The sequence below is a fragment of the Apiotrichum porosum genome (assembly GCF_003942205.1).
Source record: "Apiotrichum porosum strain DSM 27194 chromosome Unknown scaffold_4, whole genome shotgun sequence".
Classification (NCBI taxonomy): domain Eukaryota; kingdom Fungi; phylum Basidiomycota; class Tremellomycetes; order Trichosporonales; family Trichosporonaceae; genus Apiotrichum; species Apiotrichum porosum.
The window spans coordinates 196,003-212,651 of NW_021167111.1; the positions used below are offsets into that span (position 1 = coordinate 196,003).

Here is a 16,649-nt window from a genome sequence, read left to right on the forward strand (position 1 = left end):
CCATGGAACCGTTCCGTCTCGGCCATTATCAATATGGTACATTGTGTCCGGTGCGGCCATCGGTCAGCGCCTACCTCACCGAGCCATCATCTACAGCCGGCGGCCCATACGCGTCTATGCGAGCTGAGGATAAACAGTGATCTCCAGCATATTGGCATCCGGATGTCTATAGGGCTGCCTAAGTTGCAGCCGGCAGTGGGGTCGTTCTGGATTAACCGTGCCCACCGTGCCTTCTGATACCCAGATGACTCCTAGGGCTGACGATATACGATACGCAGGTGGTTCCGATCTTCAGTGCAGACGTCAGCATGTTGCTGGCGCCACTGAAATGGTAATGCAGATGTGATCAGGAAGATAGTGTCCATTAATTGTCTAATGCATGTATGGCAGAACTAGAGACCTGCGGCATTCGGGTGGCGCGGAAGCCTTCGATTCCAATCACATAATTTCCAGGATCGCAGTGTCGCCCGTCTTGACTCTTTGCCTAATGTCTGTCCCAGCTAAACCAGTTCTGATCGGTTGTGTCTAACTGCATCAAAGTGTTTCTTAACTCATTGCCTGATGCATGTTCCAGTTCTACAACACACATCCATCCTCTACACTAAGCCCAAAGCCTAAACTGCATCTACTTCTCAATACGCTTGTTGGAGCCGCAGTCACCGGCACCGTCGTCAATCTGGTAGAGGAACTCGCGGGGCTTGCCAAGCTTGAGGCTGGCGAGACCGTCGACAATGTTCCACAGGGTGGGGAGCTTCTCCCAAGGGTGCGAGGTGATGGAGAACTGGATGTCCTCGAGGGGGCTGGTGGTGGTGGCAAACTTCTTGATCTTGGGGAGGTTGGTGCCACGGCCAGGCATAAAGGTCGCGTACGAGGCGTCGTGCTTGCCGGGCTCGCCAACAGCGGGGACGTAGCGGTGGTGGATGATACCGTTGACGCCGGCTTGGTTTGGTCAGCTAGTGCCTGTGACGTGCGTTCTCTTTTTACTCACGGACGGTGTAAGGACGGGGCTTGAACGAGGGGCTCTCCTCGACAGGGCGGAAGGTGAGGTTGGGGACCTCGAGGCGCATGAACTCGGTGCCAAACCACGAGGCGGTGTGGACAAAGTTGCCATTCTCGATCTTGGGGTCGGGGAGGTCGGCGTACATCTTGCAGAAGCCGAGCTCCTCGCGGCCGGTGACGATTGGGTCGGTGAAGCTCTCAAAGAGAACGAGCTGGTACGAGGCGATGACGGGAGGCGAGACGCGGGTGCACTTGACGTTGCCGGCGTAGACACCCCAGGTGTTGTAGCCACGGCCAGCGAGCCACGGGAGGTTGCGGAGGTTCATGACCTCGAAGAGGACAGTGGGCTGCTCGCACTCGGGGTCGACCTCGTAGCCCTCAGGAAGAAGAGCGTTGAGCTCCTCACGGCCGACATCGTAGACAACACCGGTAAGGTGGGCCTCGGCGTTGCTCCAGTCAAACTTCTTGCCCTCCTTGTTCTGGCTGAACAATGTTAGGGCAAGTCTGAGGAATGGGACAGCAGAGGGGGACTTACCGAGGAGAAGGGGCGGGGCCAAAGCCGACGGGGATACGGTGGAACTGACCGGTGCTCTCGAACATTGTGAAAGAGTTGTTGTGTGTGGGGGTGAGGTATGGAAATGTCAAGAGACTGGCGTGCTGACGTTGCCTATATCTGCTGAAGGACCTTCGGGCTTCCGTTCGGTGGGGGGCATTGTTGTATCCCATGCGGAGATCACGACTCCGAGTCACCGAACCCGGGTTCTGACCCGGGCCTGGTTGCCGACGGTCGCCGACTTGGTGGCCGTTATCAGGGTCCATGTCACGTGATGCACCTCCACAGACGCCAGAGCACGGGCCGGCAAGGACAATGAAATGCTATATGCTATAGGCATTTCGGTCAAACGCATGGCGTTACCTTTATACGTGACCTCTGGCATAGAAGCAAAGAGACCACGTCATTATAATTGCAACGTCAGGCCTCTACAGAACATAATGGGAGACTACCACAATTAACCTATTGTGGTAGTACCATTAGTGAATTTTAGTATCTCATTTAAGCGTTGACAAGTGATTAACATAGATTCGGAGACATCGGGAACGAGGTGCTGCCGTCTGCTTGCTCGCCATTACTCTCTGGATTCCGGTGCACCTTACAATGGTGTATTCTGCACCCAGACCGGGAGGTGGATGCCTCGGTTTTTTCTGCCAAACCGAGAGGCGGGCAACGGCTGTGCCAATCCCGGGTTAATGGATCGCGGTGATGGATACCTAGTACCCGCTCTAGTTACCCGGACATTGATGGTCCGTCGCCCACCGGCTATGCTGAAAGGCTGACATGAAAGGGCTGTCGAGTACTTAATAACAGCGAGAGCGAGAACGACGTGCAACAACTTGTCCAACGTCCTCTCCTCCTCGCAACCAAACTCTCAATAGTCTTAATCACAATGGTCGCCCGTCACCTCAAGAAGCCCGCCCCTCCCACCGCCAACGGCGCCGCCCCCGCCTTCGATGTCACTGCCATCGTCGAGGGTGTCATCAACGATGTCCGCGCCGAGGGCGATGCCGCCGTCCGCAGGTACAGCGAGAAGTTTGACAAATGGTCGCCCGAGTCGTTCAAGCTCTCGGACAAGGAGATCCAGGATATTATCGCCACTGTCCCCGCCCAGGTCCTCGAGGACATCCGCACTGTCCAGAACAACGTCCGCACTTTCGCCGAGGCACAGAAGGCCTCGCTTGGCGAGTTTGAGCTGGAGATCCAGCCCGGCGTCTTCCTTGGCCAGAAGAACGTCCCCATCCAGAACGTTGGCTGGTGAGTTGTGATGGACACCCTGCCAGAACAAGAAACTTGATGGGCTGACTTGCAACAGCTACATTCCTGGTGGTCGTTACCCCTTGCTCGCTTCGGCCCACATGACCATTCTCACCGCCAAGGTCGCCGGTGTCCCCAACGTCATCGGCTGCACTCCCCCCATCGCTGGCGAGATCCCTAGCTCCACCGTCGCTGCCATGCACTTTGCTGGTGCCGACGCCATCTACCTCCTCGGCGGTACCCAGGCCATTGCTGCCATGGCTCTCGGCACTGAGACCATTCCCAAGGTCGACTTCATTGCTGGCCCCGGTAACGCCTTTGTCGCCAACGCCAAGGCCAAGCTGTACGGCCAGATCGGTATCGACCTCTTCGCTGGCCCCACCGAGGTCCTTGTCGTTGCCGATGAGCACGCTTCGCCCTTCACCTGCGCTGTGGACCTTCTTTCGCAGGCCGAGCATGGCCCCGACACCCCCGCCGTCCTCATCACCACGTCGGAGAAGGTCGCCACCGAGACCATTGCCCACTGCGAGCGCATTCTCACCTCGACCGACATGAGCACCGCCGCGCTTGCCGCCACCTCGTGGCGCGACTACGGTGAGGTCATTGTCGTCGACTCGCTGGACGAGGCCTTCGCCCTCGCCGACGAGTTTGCTTCGGAGCACGTCCAGATCCTCACCCAGAACCCCCGTGAGGCCCTCGACAAGATGCGCAACTACGGTGCCCTCTTCCTCGGCGAGAAGACCTGTGTGTCGTACGGCGACAAGTGTATCGGCACCAACCACGTCCTCCCCACCAAGAAGTCGGCGCGCTACACCGGCGGTCTCTGTGTGCAGAAGTACCTCAAGACCGTCACCTACCAGGAGGTCAAGGACCCCAAGGCGTCGGGCGAGCTTGGCCGTCTCTGTGGTCGCGCTGCCCGCGCCGAGCGCTTTGAGGGCCACGCCCGCTCCGGTGACCTCCGTGCCCAGCAGTTCCTGGGCGACAAGTACAAGTGGATCTACGAGCAGGTCTAAAGCTTGGCGGTAGTGCTTGTGTGTTATCAGTAGATCATTTGGGACTCTCGGCAAAAGAGGCGTCATTCATGCATAGAATACGGACAATGTGATGGAGCGGAACAGCGAAGACAAGAACATACAGTCCGAGCTGCAGCGGTAGACGCGGCTAAGGCCATCATCGGCAGTCTCGTGTCGAACTGGCGTCAGTACGTCAGTGTAATTGTTTTCTAGACACCGACATGAGATCTTGATCGCAGACTCTGCCAGGATCTGTGCGTCATCCCAGCGGCCATCCACTCGAACGTTTCACTTTGAGTATAGTCCACCCACGTTGCGTGTCTGTGTCTGCCGAAGCCTCGCACCCACCCCTCTGCCACACACTCGCCTGCCCACCATGACTGCATGGTCCTCGCCGTCGCGTAGGTCCGCCCCACGTCGTTTGCCAAACGCCTCCGCAGTCGATGCGGGCGGCAATGTAGCCCGGCGCAGCCATCGTCGGAAAACAGCGTCCCCGCTGCTCCGCAACACCCTGAACAGCTTCACCGGATCACCGGCAACTTGATTGCCAACTCCGTGGTACCCGCGAGTGGGCTGAGAGCCGGATCCCGACTTTTGCGATGGGACGTGCACGTTGGAGACACTGCGCGGTAAACCAAACTCACCAGACGACCCATCCACCGCTTCACACTACGTTCACACCACTACCATGCCCAGCCTGGAAGGAAAGCGCGCGCTCATCACGGGTGGATCCCGTGGAATCGGTATGTCCCACCAACATGAAAACGGCCCAAAGATACAAAGGGCTGACAGTACCCAGGTGCCGAGGTGGCCAAGCAGCTTGCCGAGCGCGGTGTGCGCATCGCGATCAACTACGTGGCCGCGCAGGACCGTGCCGAGCAGACTCGCGCGAGCTTGAAGGGCGACGGACACGTCCTCGTCCAAGGCGACGCGTTCACGCATGAGGGCCTCGCGCAGATTGTCAAGGGCGCACGGGAGGGCCTGGGTGGTCTCGACATTGTGATTTCCAACGCTGGGTGGACGCAGTTTGGCGCTTTCAACGATCTTGGTGGGTGACGAGCAGGATGGCGTTAGGGCTGACCGGATACAGAGTCGGTGTCGGATGACGACTGGATCAGGTGTTACCAGACCAACGTCATGTCGCACCTGTGGCTCATGCAGGAGGTCAAGGATGAGCTCATCGCGAACAAGGGATCGTTTGTGATCTCGGCGTCTGTTGCGGGCCTCAAGCCCAGCGGAAGCAGCATGGTTTGTGGTGCCGCACACGAGGATGTCACGTACACAAGCTGACATGGCACAGGCATACTCGGTCTCCAAGGCCGGTACCGTCCACCTGGCCAAGTCGCTCGCCAAGGCGTGTGCGCCCGCGCGCGTCAACGCAGTGGCTGCTGGCGTCATGCTCACCGAGTGGAGCAAGGGCTTTACGGAAGAGCACGTGCAGAAGGTCAAGCAGACCAACGCCCTCAACATGATCTGCGAGGTGGAGGACGTCGCGAGCCAGTACGTCTCGTTGTGCGAGAACAAGTCGATCACTGTGAGTCAACCGAGAGAGAGAGAAAGACGGGGGCTTGGCTGACGCTCGCAGGGCCAGATCATCGAGGTTAGCGCTGGGTTCCAGCTGTAGAGCGATAGAATGACATGTACGAGTTACCAGGGTTTCCGACGTCTTCTGAATGAGCCAACCATCTGTAACCATAATGACATGGATGCAAGAGTCAAGAGTCATGGGTACCACTCACGACCATACGGGGCGGGGGCGGTTGTCTGCTAACTGACAGACAGGAAGAATGATCCCCATTGACCGCCTTCGCCTTGTAGTTTGGTTTTGGTTGGCCAAGGGGGTCAGTACAGCAGGCCAACACATGAAAGAGCCTGCGCAAGCTGTGGACGAGGACCGGTGAACCTGTATGTGTAACATGACGACCCTCCTAGAAAGACTATATACTCAGAAACCATGGTGCACCTTAACGCGCAGCACAACCGCCGTCAATCTCAAACGCGTTGCCGGTGAGGAAGCTGGCCATGTCGGAACACAGGAAGATGAGGCCGTCAGTGATCTCTTCCACGACACCAAAGCGACCCATGGGGACCGTTGTGAGGAGAAAGTCGTCGACCTCCTTGGCGGCCTCGACGTGTCCGGGGCTCTTGACGAGACCGGGACACATGGCCACCACGCGGATCTGGTTGGGTGCGCATTCGACGGCGGCGACGCGGGACATGCCGAGGACAGCGTGCTTGGCCTGAGTACGGTGTCAGCAAGGTTGCTTGGACGTCGGATTGACGGCCACAAGCAGCCGCACGGGGCCTGGTATATGAACCGCACACTCACGGAGCAGTACGAGCCAAACTTGGACACACCCTCGAGACTGGCACGGCTGGCCAGGTTGACAATGACGCCGCGGCTCGCACGCGGGCGGCCGGCGGGGACGTCCTGGGTCTCCATCTGGCGGATCTGGTGCTTCATGCAGAGGAAGACGCCGCGGGCGTCAATGTTTTGCGTACGGTCAAAGACGCTGGCGTCCGTGTCCTTGATGAGGGTGACCTTGTCGCCGGCCACGACGATACCAGCCGCGTTGATCGCATAGTCGATACGACCAAACGCAGCGACCGTCTGCGCGATGGCGGCCTCGATGTCGGCCTCCTGGGACACGTCGCAGCGCACGAAGATGGCCACGCCGGGGTATGTGCCGTTGATCTTGGCCACCGTCTGGTCTCGTCAGCCACATGTTGCCCGGGCTGCTGTGTGCTCACCTCCTCGCCCAGCTTGGTGTTGATATCGGCAACGGCGATCTTGGCACCGAGGTCAGCGAACGCGAGGGCAGCGCCAGCGCCGAGACCGCTCGAGCCGCCGGTGATGAAGGCGACGCCGGGGAGCGAGAGCGAGAGGGTCGCGGTGGAGAGCTTGGGGAGGGCTGAGGCGGTCATGCTGGAAAACAATGGCGGTGTGTCTTGGTGAGTAGGCGAGTGAGTTGAGGTGCACGAAAGTCAGTTACATACCATCAAGTCAAGTTACCGTCTGGTGCAAGTCGGCAAGCAGCCGTCTAGCGGCGGTCAGCATATGCTGCTGCGGCAACGGACATTGAGAATGCGGGACCCCTGCACTCCTCCACCAACCCCACACGGTTCCAGGCGTCCGGGACTCCGAGCAGTGGCCAGTGGCCAGTGGACTGCACCTTCCCTTAGGCGGCTCCAGAGCCCTGTGCGCCTGTGCACTGCAAGGAGGGCAGCGCGCAGCAAACGGCAGGTTGTCGTACCCCCCCGCGGCCTCAGACCTGCACGGCATATGGATGTGTACGCCGCCAAGCAACGAGGCTTGAGCTGGGGGATTCTGTCCATTCTCCCGATATTCCTGCGCCATGGCTGACCAAGAGGCGCGGGGTGGTGATATGCGTCCACCCGGGGCTCAACGTGACTCAGCCCACGCGTGGTGTTGCTGCACCATGGTACCATGGCACCAAAGCTATCCAACGTAAGCCGGCCGGATGCCTGGGGTTACGCCCCAGATAGACGATCGTTGTCGGTGATTTTCGCCGCCCCGGTGGCTATGTACATGTACGCACACAGCACCACACCCGGCAACCAGACAGGACGTCGGACGTCTGTGGCTCTATGGCGGGGTTGGGCTCTCCAGATGGAGCACACAGGACCGCTTCCGCCAACTTTCCGGGCGTACACAGTCAAACTGAGGGGGAACAATGGCGGAACGCCAATCTACATGGCATGGAAGAGGCCGATACCTGTGACACACACCAGACAACAGTAGATTGCATACCGTCGGACCTCGGACCGGACACCGCGACACCGTTTGGCATCGATGTTCATGTCAAGTTGGAAAGGGGGGAGAAGAGTGATGCATGGCCTGTTTCTATTCTGTGCTCTGTAGGACACGCCGCCATGCCACCAATGTGTCACAATCCTTTAACATTAACCCTATGTACAGATTACCATCTTGGCCAAGTTAGGCCGGCGCCTTGTATGGCTTGTAGTTTGGCTGGTTCCATGCCTCGACATTCAAGAGGCTGTCGCCGTGGAGGTATCCGGCAAACATGTGGTTGGGGTCGTAAGCGTCACGGATCTTGCAAAACTTGGCCCATGCCTCGTCGGACATGATCTTGCCAGCACGGTGCGCGAGGTCCGAGTCGCCGAGGTACATGCCAATGGTGCCGCCCGAGCCGTCCTTTTTGCTGTCAATGTACGCCAGGCGGTCGGTGAGCCACTGCTCGCAGCGCTCCTGCTCGGGCACGTCGTCGCCCGTGGAGATGATGTAGCCGGCAGCATAGTGCTCGCTCTGGAGGGTAAAGGACATGTCCGGCAGGGGGCGGAGGGGCGCCATGTTGTAGTACAGGAAAAAGGACTCGCGCGAGGGCAGCGTGGTGAAGCCCAGCTCGAGCGAGTCGGCAATGTCGGCGGGCTCACCGACGAGCCACGAGTTGCCCAGGAAGTACTGGCCAGGAGGGTTGTCGGCGAGCTGGCGGGCGTACTCCTCTGGCATCGACGTCGGCACAATCTCGGCGCGGACCTCGGCGTTGGCGGCACCGGGGCACTTGAGCATGGGGGCCAAAGCCTCACGGGCCTCCTCCTCCGAGTCTGTGTTTGAAGTGCCACGAATGACCAACATGCTCTCCAGCTCGTTAGGGCCGGTCTCGCCAAAGAGGCGTCCCCGGGTAAACGCCAGGCAGACGACCTCGACCTTGGGGCCCAGCTCGCCGCGGCAAGCCTCCTGAAGCCACGTAATGACGGCGCGGAAGTTCTCCTTGGCGGGCATAATGTACGTGACGTGGTGCATGTCAAGTGGGCGAGGGCGGGTGTGGAGACGGAACCGCACGACGACGCCGAAGAAGCCCGGTCCAGAGCCACGGGCAGCCCAGAACAGGTCGGCGTTGTCCTTCTCCGAGGCGGTGACGAGCTCGCCAGACGGAAGGACGACATCGATCGACTCAATGTTCTCTGCCGACCAACCAAGACCGCGGGCCCACCATCCCTGACCGCTGTTCTTTGTCAGCCACCACCACCACCGCAGTAGGTCTGGACCACAACTCACCCCTGCAGGAGGAAGCCACCGATGCCGACTGTGGGGCAATGTCCTCCGGCAAAGAACCGGCCGTAGCGCGAAAGAAGGGGGTTGAGCTCGCCCCCGGTGATGGCAGGCGAAGCGGTCGCGATCTTGGTGACAGGATCGTATGACAGCTCGCGCATCTTGCCCAGATCAATGAGGAGCGACTGGGGGCGAACACTGATGGTCAGCTTAGTTGTGCGAAGATGAGCTCACCTCCATGCGGCCCATGAGTGACCACCACTGCGGAGAGCGACCTGGATTCCACGCTCACGGGCGAGGTTGACACCGCGGATCACTAACGTCAGCACCCATGTTGGTAAAGGCGGGACGTACCATCGCTGACGTTGCGGGCCTCGAGGACACCGACCGGGTACCGCTTGGGACGGCGGAGGTTGAAGACGCGGCCAACCCGGGCCTCCTCGTACTCCTCCTCGCCCTTCCAGATGATGGGGAGGGGGTCCGTACCGAGCTCTGGTTGGGTAGCAGGCATAGTGAGATGTGTGAGTTGCGAGATGTTCGAAAAACGCAGGATGGGGGAAAAGGTGAAAAGGTGGGCGCTGTTCGGACTTGTGGGATCCTTGTTATCAGGCGGATGAAGGCCGAACGGAGAAACCATGACGGATGGTCGCATCTGTCTTTTCCATCGGCACGATTCACCCCCGGTGCGAACCTGTTGACAAAGATTGTCGGGGTACATGGACTTGGGTCACCAGAGTTGCAAGCAGCTACTTTGTTATTCACCACCACCATGACTTCTGCCACCAATGGAACGACCAACGGCCAGCCCGACGCGCACCACCACGCCAACGGCAATGTCGACCCCCACGACCTATGGCCCGCTCCTGGAGGCCCTATCCCAGGCGCAGACGGCCCGTCTCCACTTGGCACTGCGGGGTTCCGCATGAACCACACGATGGTGAGTGACGGTGACTAGCATCGTATGCATCCAAGGCGACTGACCACTGGTGACAGCTCCGCATCACGGACCCCGAGGTGTCGATCCCCTTTTATCGCGATGTGCTGGGCTTCCGTCGCGTCATGACACTCAACAATGGTCCCTGCACCGTCTACTACATGGCCTACTACTACCCCGACGAGAAGACCGGCGCCGACATTTTCAAGCATATGCAGCAGCGCGACGGTCTGCTCGAGCTCGTTCACGTCCACGGCAGCAAGGGGCGCAAGGTCGAGAATGGCAACCCGCCCGAGAGCTTTGGGTTCGGCCACTTGGGCATATCGTGTCCCGACACTGTCGCCGCAGAGGAACGGTTCAAGGCCCATGGCGTCGAGATTTTCAAGCCGCTCGGCATCGAGTTCTCGACCAAGCGCGGCATGGGCGTCGCGGACGACGATAATGACGACGAACTCACGGAGGGCTTTAGGAAAGTCTTCAGTCGAATGATCATGATCCGGGACCCCGATGGTGAGCAGGAGACCGCACACGGGAACAAGAGACTGAGAGCTGACATGTGATTGCCCGATTACAGGCTACTTCATCGAGGTGAGTTTGAATTGAGTGGTTCAAGCTGTTCCCGCACATGCGAGGAGATTGATCTGGATGGGGGTCTCACCCTATGGACCGACTTCCCACAGCCTGCTGCGCGTGGACCTGTGCACAGACAGGACCCGCATGCGCGGGCCTCCGAACCTTTAATGAGGGCCTCCATGCTGACCCCACTTTTTTCTTGCAGGTTGTTCCCTACGGTGCCGGATAGAGCAACAGGATATTACGAAGAGTGCGGGGCGACGAGCACATGCGGCGTCGCGGTGCTCCATATCCATCGGATTTCTGGCTCCCGGGGCCACGAATCATCCCCAGGCTTGGACCCCTTTTCCCGTAGTCGTACAGTCGTTTCCCCGTATGGCCCCCGCACGAGATCCCAACATGCATTCTGTGCAGCGTACCCAGAGAGCAGAGTCCTGAGCAAAAGAAGGCGTCGGAGGCTGAGGACCGTGGCGCGCCGGGGCATGTCAAGGAGATATTGGATCCACGAATGGGCCGCAGCTCATCGCGGCTCTGCATTCTCGATGAAGGGCACCACAACAGACAGAGTCGACCAGTTGCCCAGTTCAGTTGCCGTCCTAGAAGCCGGTTTGACCCACCCAGAATGCGATCCGGAAAGGCGGGTATACCCCCCCACATATGCACATCCAACTGACTCCCAAAACGGGGCGCCCAGAACTCACATGCTCAACTGCGCGGTATCTGGGCGTCCGACCCTCCGTTCGTCAACTACAGAGCAGAAGCGCGCACCTCCTTTCATTCCTGGACCGTGTTTCCTTTATAACACTGACCATACTCTTGACGACAACCACTTATCACTCCCAATCAGGCCCGCAACTCGCTCGCTCGCTCATTGCCACTGACAGGGCTCTCAGGCCAAGGCAGTGTTCCTCAACCCCACTTTTCTTTTATACTGCTGTTACTTCGTTTACTACTCGATAATACATACACCCCACACAACCCCTTCACTTCCTCAACCACAGCCATGTCGCTCTCAAGCAGCGATAAGATGCCCACAAGCCTTCACATCGAGGGTGGTCACACCGACGCTTCGACTCCAGGCCACCACGACATTGTCCTTGCAGGCAAGAGCCTTGGTACCACTCGTCTGGGTAGGTATTGGCCGGTGTTTCCTTGAGCTTCGATGATGGCTTCCAGCACCTGGAACGGTGTGCACGGGCCGGTGGCCGGTGAAGGGATAGTCCGCGGCGGCGCCGTCGAGTAAGGGCCAATTCACAAAACCCGCTGGAGGCCGGAATGTTACGAGACACATGTGCTCGAGCCGCCCCGTGTGGCTGTCTTCCCGCATACTGTGGCGCAACGGGGACCCGCGGTGGTACACGGGCCAGACATCTTGGCCTACACATATGCACCTTGCATTGGAGTCGGAGAGAACGCGCTCAGCTGCTGACAGCCGTCACAGAACTTGCCAACGGTGACCGTATCCTCATCCCTACTCCCTCCAACGACCCCAATGACCCCCTTAACTGGACTCGTGAGTTGACACCACAATTGCAAGACTGCTCAGGCCGCTGACATGTGTTCCAGAGAGGCACAAGTACTTTATGGCTGCTATCGCTTGTGCGGCCGCGTTGCTGTCCAACGCTCTCGCGGCAGGTCCCACAGTCGCCATGGTGAAGATTGCCAAGGACTTTACCGACCCCATGGACATCCAGAAGACCTCGTACTTCTTTTCGGTCACCTCTCTCTTCCAGGGTATCTCCATGTTTGTTTGGGTTCCTCTCATCAACAAGTTTGGTCGACGTCCTCTCTACATCATTGCCACCACCTTGTACCTCATCACTGCCATCTGGTGTGCCGTCGCCAAGGAGTACAACGTCGAGCTCGTTGGCCGTTTCTTCATCGGCTTCATGGCCGGCGGCGCCGAATGTCTCGCGCCCCTCACCATTGCCGACGTCTTCTTCCTCCACGAGCGTGGAAGGATGATGGCCGCGTACACTGTCTTCCTCTCCATGGGTGTCGCCATTGGTATCATTGTCGACGGTATCATCGACATTGGCCTCCACTGGCGGTGGATGTACTGGATCTGGATCATCCTTATCGGCGTCCTCCTCGCCGCCTGCGTCTTCGGCTACGAAGAGACGGCCTACAACCGCACGTCGATCGACGAGGCCCACGTCATCGACGACCACTCGCACCACGCCTTCCACCATCACGAGGACAAGCACGAGAAGCACGCCCTCCCCTTCGTTCCCACCCAAGCTCCCCCCGCTCCCGCCCGCAAGACCTACGCCCAGCGCATGACGTTCTACACGGGCATCAAGACTGATGAGTCGCTCTGGAAGATGTTTTACCGTCCCTTTGGCATGATTTTCCTTCCTGGTGAGTGACGGCAACCATTCAAAGAAAAACCCAAACTGACCACCTGTTTTAGCTGTCTTCTTCGCCGCCTGGGTGTTCTCCGTCACCATCGGTTTCCTCGTGGCGATCACTTCCAACTTTGACGCGGCCCTCTCCGCTCCTCCTTACAACTTTGTGTCGTGGAAGGCCGGTCTCTGCTTCTTCGGTGGTGTCCTCGGCTCGCTTATCGGTATCCCCATGGGTGGTCAATTCAGTGACTGGGTCTGTGCCCGTGCTGCCCGCAAGAACGTGAGTATATTTCACTATTTTTATTATTTAGTCTTTTGTTTTTTTTTCTGACTCGTGCAGGGTGGTGTGTTCCAGCCCGAGATGCGTCTCCCGGCCATGGCCCCCTGTGTCATCACCGGCCCCCTCGCTCTGGTCCTGTACGGCGTCGGTATCCAGCACGGCCTGCACTGGATGGTCCCCACGCTCGGATTCTTTTTCCTCTCGCTCACCATCTGTTGGGCCACCAACGTCGCCATGACCTACGCCATCGACGTGTACAAGCCCGTCACGGGTGAAGTCCTCGTCGCCATCCTCGCGTTCAAGGCCATCTTTGGCTACGCACTGGCGTGGGGTACCAACGACTGGATCGCCAGCCAGGGCTACCAGAACGCATTCGGCCAGATGGCCGCCATTTGCGCGGCGTTCCTCCTCCTCTGGATCCCCCTGTATTACTACGGCGAGCGCCTTCGCCACCAGTCATACGAGTGGCGTCTCATGAAGGCTCTTCTCTGGAGTGAGTGTCTTTCGGAAATTGTTTTCCTTCATCAAACTGACATCCACAGGCGCCGACCGTGATGACCAAATGCTCGTCATGGACTGAGCAGCTGCTTTCGCACCGTTTTTTCACTGGCCATTTTGGGGGCCAGATCCGTGGTCAAGATACGACTCCCATGGTACTTGTTGTGCGGTTTATAGGGATGGCGGAGTGTACCGGATCTGGTAGACATCGCATGGGTTCATCGTGGAGTTTGGGCGGAGAACTGAATCTGGGTCTAGTTTAGCTGTTGGGCATGCCAGATACCATAATGGCGAGGGGCAGTTGAGCATCAAGAGTTTTCGGAAGTGTAGAAAGAAATGAACGTCATAACTTACCACGCCTAGGCGTTGCCACGCCCAGCTGTCTGGGTCCTTTAACGCCCTCCTTATCCATACATACATACAAGTGGTCTTCAAACAGCAGGGACACCACCATGTAGGGTGCCATTCTCTCTTTCCCAGTGCCACTTGCGGATGCAAGCCCATCCAACTCTCGCGCGATCGCGCGACCGTGTGACTAGTCGTCGTGACTGTTGACAAGCCATAGCCTCAGCCAGTGCCACGACGCCTCACCCCACTGCGCACTGATCACCCACGGCCCCTTAACTTGGGCATGTGACTCTCTTCGTTTTGTTTATTCGTACTCCACACTGCGCAGCGCAGCATCGGATCCTCGGACATGTTTCCTCCTTGGAACAACGGGAGAAGCGTTCCTTCGATCGTGGGCCGAGATTTGCCGGAGAGGGTTTAAATAAGTGGCCGAACCGGTCGTATGTGCCACCACACATACGTCTACGCGACTGCATCTGCTGCTCGCGGTTAGTGCTGAAAGGAACGGATGAAACAAATATCGACGTTTGTGGCTGTTTCCCGCCTGTGCGGCGTAGAGATCGTCGAGATCGTAGAGACGGACCATTTCCTGCGCACACCACCTGCCACCGGGCCCAAGCTCGTGGGCCGGAGAGCTCACTTAATGCATGCGGAGGCTCGGGCTTTGCTTTATACCTGATTGTATCTGCTGGCCCACAAGGCCTGGCGGTGATCGGGTCGGGCTTGTTGGCTCATGGTCCGCTTACAAGCTCCAATGCAGGTGTGGTACCACCTGTCCGTCCACAGCCACCGCGTGGGGTCCTTTGCAGAGTATGTTTCGCAGGTGATGAGCCAGAGATCATGACATGTGCAGGGCACGGCGGCCATGTGCTCGCGGAGAGGTGGGGTACCCCATCTTAGAGTCTGAAATAAAACTCACGTCATGAGCTTAACCTCCCCACACCCCCACTCTGGCAGCAGCCTGGGTGTGATCGAGGACCTACATTTCCACATGGGATCAAACGCAATGGTGCTCGAGTTCCGACGGAAGTAGTCCGCTCACTTTGTGTTTCGGGGACGAACGCGAGTTTCCCGCGGAAGGGAGGCTTGTCGTTAGAGTCTCGTTAGTCACTCCGTCGATCGCGGACGAGGGCGGTAGATCGCAATGTATAGTACTGTACGAGGTGGCGAATACCCTTCGGCAGGGTGTCAGGATTCATGTAGAGTACGACGATCGTATCGGAACATGATGAGTTTGCGCTCGGTCCCGTCAAACCGGCCATCCTGAACGCAGGGCAGGGTTTTTGGTCGACGGCGAGTTGTACCGGACTGCAGAGCGGGGGACCACCGACGCCGCACTCTGTTCAACTCTCAAGGCGTCAAGGACGACCGCAGAGTTCCTGATCTAGTCTGCAGAAATGACATGTGCCCGTGACTCAGAGCCGACTTGTTCATGGAATGATAGCGGGAAGATGCAACAACACAGAACACACACACACACATGGATCGATTCCCTGGCCATGACAATGAATGTGACCAGCTCCCCGAGCCCAGAGTCCCGAGTCACACACTCAAAGACCCACTAGCGCGCCTGCCACCGGGAAGCCGGTGCTTGTCGATCAAGATCCGCAGTTGATTTACAATTTCAGGCGCCGACTTTACGGGTCCAATACCGCACGGTGTGCGGATCAGCGGCATGTGTCAATTATGCTCCGAAGGTGTAAGGCTACATCGGTTCAGTATGGGGATGGGGTTCCATTCGACTGTGGATAAGGTCAGGCGAGGGTGAGACATGTGACACCGGCAGATGGCAGGATCGCTCTTCTGTGCGCGGAAACGTCCGGAGGCTCGAAGAATCGCAATGTTCCCGGCAGGTGCTGTGAATGGAATGTCTTGTTGGCCTTGGTGCTCGCAGTTGCTCGTCTACCAGAACGTGCTGTCGCCTTGCTATGGAGCGCACAGTATCCACTGCGCCACAGATATGCTAGACGGTTGAATCAATGGACATGTGTGCCGGAATCCGGATTTGACCATCCTACTCTTATCTCTGACGATCTGGTGGCCTGGTGGCGCCTGCTGTCCTCTTGTGGCGTCCGTCCACTCGACGGTCGTCCACATTGTTTCAGAGGGTCTGCTATCTTGAAGAGTATAGCGGACGCGTTCCCATGGACAGCCCAACACAGTCCCCTTGGTACCCTGTGGGTGTTGTATCGCGTTTTGATGTCCACTTGTCTAGCCCTTGATGTTTCAAGCCCGTTTGAAGCGCTTCGCTTGCGGTGGAGCTGACTATGCAATCGCACTGGAATGACCCTACGGCTCTACCCCGGTGGAGTACCCCGGCGGCAAGCAGTCTAATCGTGCGGGGATACGTGCAGTGTAGCCATCCAGCGACATGCGGTCTGGAACATTGCGTCCCAGGCTCTCTTGGAATCATGTTCATAATCCCATCCAGTGCCGTCCAGTGCCGCGACCTGACCCAGCGATCGCAGTAACCACAGATGGAACCTTTAGGCGTAACGAATTAGCTCCCACAGATGCGTTACTGCATGTCCAGAGCAGAGTTTAATAATAGTGAGATCAGTTACGAGGGTGTTCCTCCCGACGACGGTAACTGCTTCAACATGTCCAGCCAAACGGTGTGTGAAGTGGTGAATCGATGCTCGCCGCCAACTCGCTCCCAGTATCGTATCCAAGGCAAAACGCGCTGACGTGGCGTTACTTTCTGCTGTTTCTCATTCCACGTCTAGAGCTTACTAAGGAAGCATGGGGGGGGGGGGGGGCTTCACAGTGGATCGAGGCACCGGAACACGTAGCAGAGTGCAGGTGAGAAAG

At 58.3% G+C, this 16,649-nt stretch overlaps 7 protein-coding genes across 7 annotated transcripts; 4 read left to right on the forward strand and 3 right to left on the reverse strand.

The window, feature by feature from the left end:
• Positions 1–625: 625 nt before the first annotated feature.
• EHS24_006805 (uncharacterized protein) lies at positions 626–1,599 on the reverse strand (the record flags this gene model as incomplete). Its single annotated transcript, XM_028622206.1, has 3 exons — positions 626–939; positions 989–1,482; positions 1,535–1,599. 3 exons carry the CDS (start codon positions 1,597–1,599, stop codon positions 626–628), a joined length of 873 nt encoding a protein of 290 aa, XP_028477098.1.
• An 845-nt stretch (positions 1,600–2,444) lies between these two features.
• EHS24_006806 (uncharacterized protein) lies at positions 2,445–3,822 on the forward strand (the record flags this gene model as incomplete). Its single annotated transcript, XM_028622207.1, has 2 exons — positions 2,445–2,809; positions 2,868–3,822. 2 exons carry the CDS (start codon positions 2,445–2,447, stop codon positions 3,820–3,822), a joined length of 1,320 nt encoding a protein of 439 aa, XP_028477099.1.
• Positions 3,823–4,510: 688 nt separating this feature from the next.
• EHS24_006807 (uncharacterized protein) lies at positions 4,511–5,446 on the forward strand (the record flags this gene model as incomplete). The annotated part of the gene is made up of 5 exons (XM_028622208.1): positions 4,511–4,565; positions 4,622–4,870; positions 4,913–5,070; positions 5,123–5,356; positions 5,408–5,446. The coding sequence occupies 5 exons, from the start codon at positions 4,511–4,513 to the stop codon at positions 5,444–5,446; spliced, it is 735 nt and encodes a 244-aa protein (XP_028477100.1).
• A 340-nt stretch (positions 5,447–5,786) lies between these two features.
• On the reverse strand, positions 5,787–6,747 carry EHS24_006808 (uncharacterized protein; the record flags this gene model as incomplete). The annotated part of the gene is made up of 3 exons (XM_028622209.1): positions 5,787–6,062; positions 6,152–6,529; positions 6,574–6,747. 3 exons carry the CDS (start codon positions 6,745–6,747, stop codon positions 5,787–5,789), a joined length of 828 nt encoding a protein of 275 aa, XP_028477101.1.
• A 1,033-nt stretch (positions 6,748–7,780) lies between these two features.
• On the reverse strand, positions 7,781–9,368 carry EHS24_006809 (uncharacterized protein; the record flags this gene model as incomplete). The annotated part of the gene is made up of 4 exons (XM_028622210.1): positions 7,781–8,810; positions 8,864–9,055; positions 9,092–9,173; positions 9,212–9,368. 4 exons carry the CDS (start codon positions 9,366–9,368, stop codon positions 7,781–7,783), a joined length of 1,461 nt encoding a protein of 486 aa, XP_028477102.1.
• A 258-nt stretch (positions 9,369–9,626) lies between these two features.
• Positions 9,627–10,593, forward strand: EHS24_006810 (uncharacterized protein; the record flags this gene model as incomplete). The annotated part of the gene is made up of 4 exons (XM_028622211.1): positions 9,627–9,794; positions 9,851–10,301; positions 10,366–10,379; positions 10,570–10,593. The coding sequence occupies 4 exons, from the start codon at positions 9,627–9,629 to the stop codon at positions 10,591–10,593; spliced, it is 657 nt and encodes a 218-aa protein (XP_028477103.1).
• Positions 10,594–11,367: 774 nt separating this feature from the next.
• On the forward strand, positions 11,368–13,572 carry EHS24_006811 (uncharacterized protein; the record flags this gene model as incomplete). Its single annotated transcript, XM_028622212.1, has 6 exons — positions 11,368–11,494; positions 11,806–11,877; positions 11,931–12,725; positions 12,778–12,992; positions 13,053–13,485; positions 13,535–13,572. 6 exons carry the CDS (start codon positions 11,368–11,370, stop codon positions 13,570–13,572), a joined length of 1,680 nt encoding a protein of 559 aa, XP_028477104.1.
• Between the last annotated feature and the right edge of the window lie 3,077 nt (positions 13,573–16,649).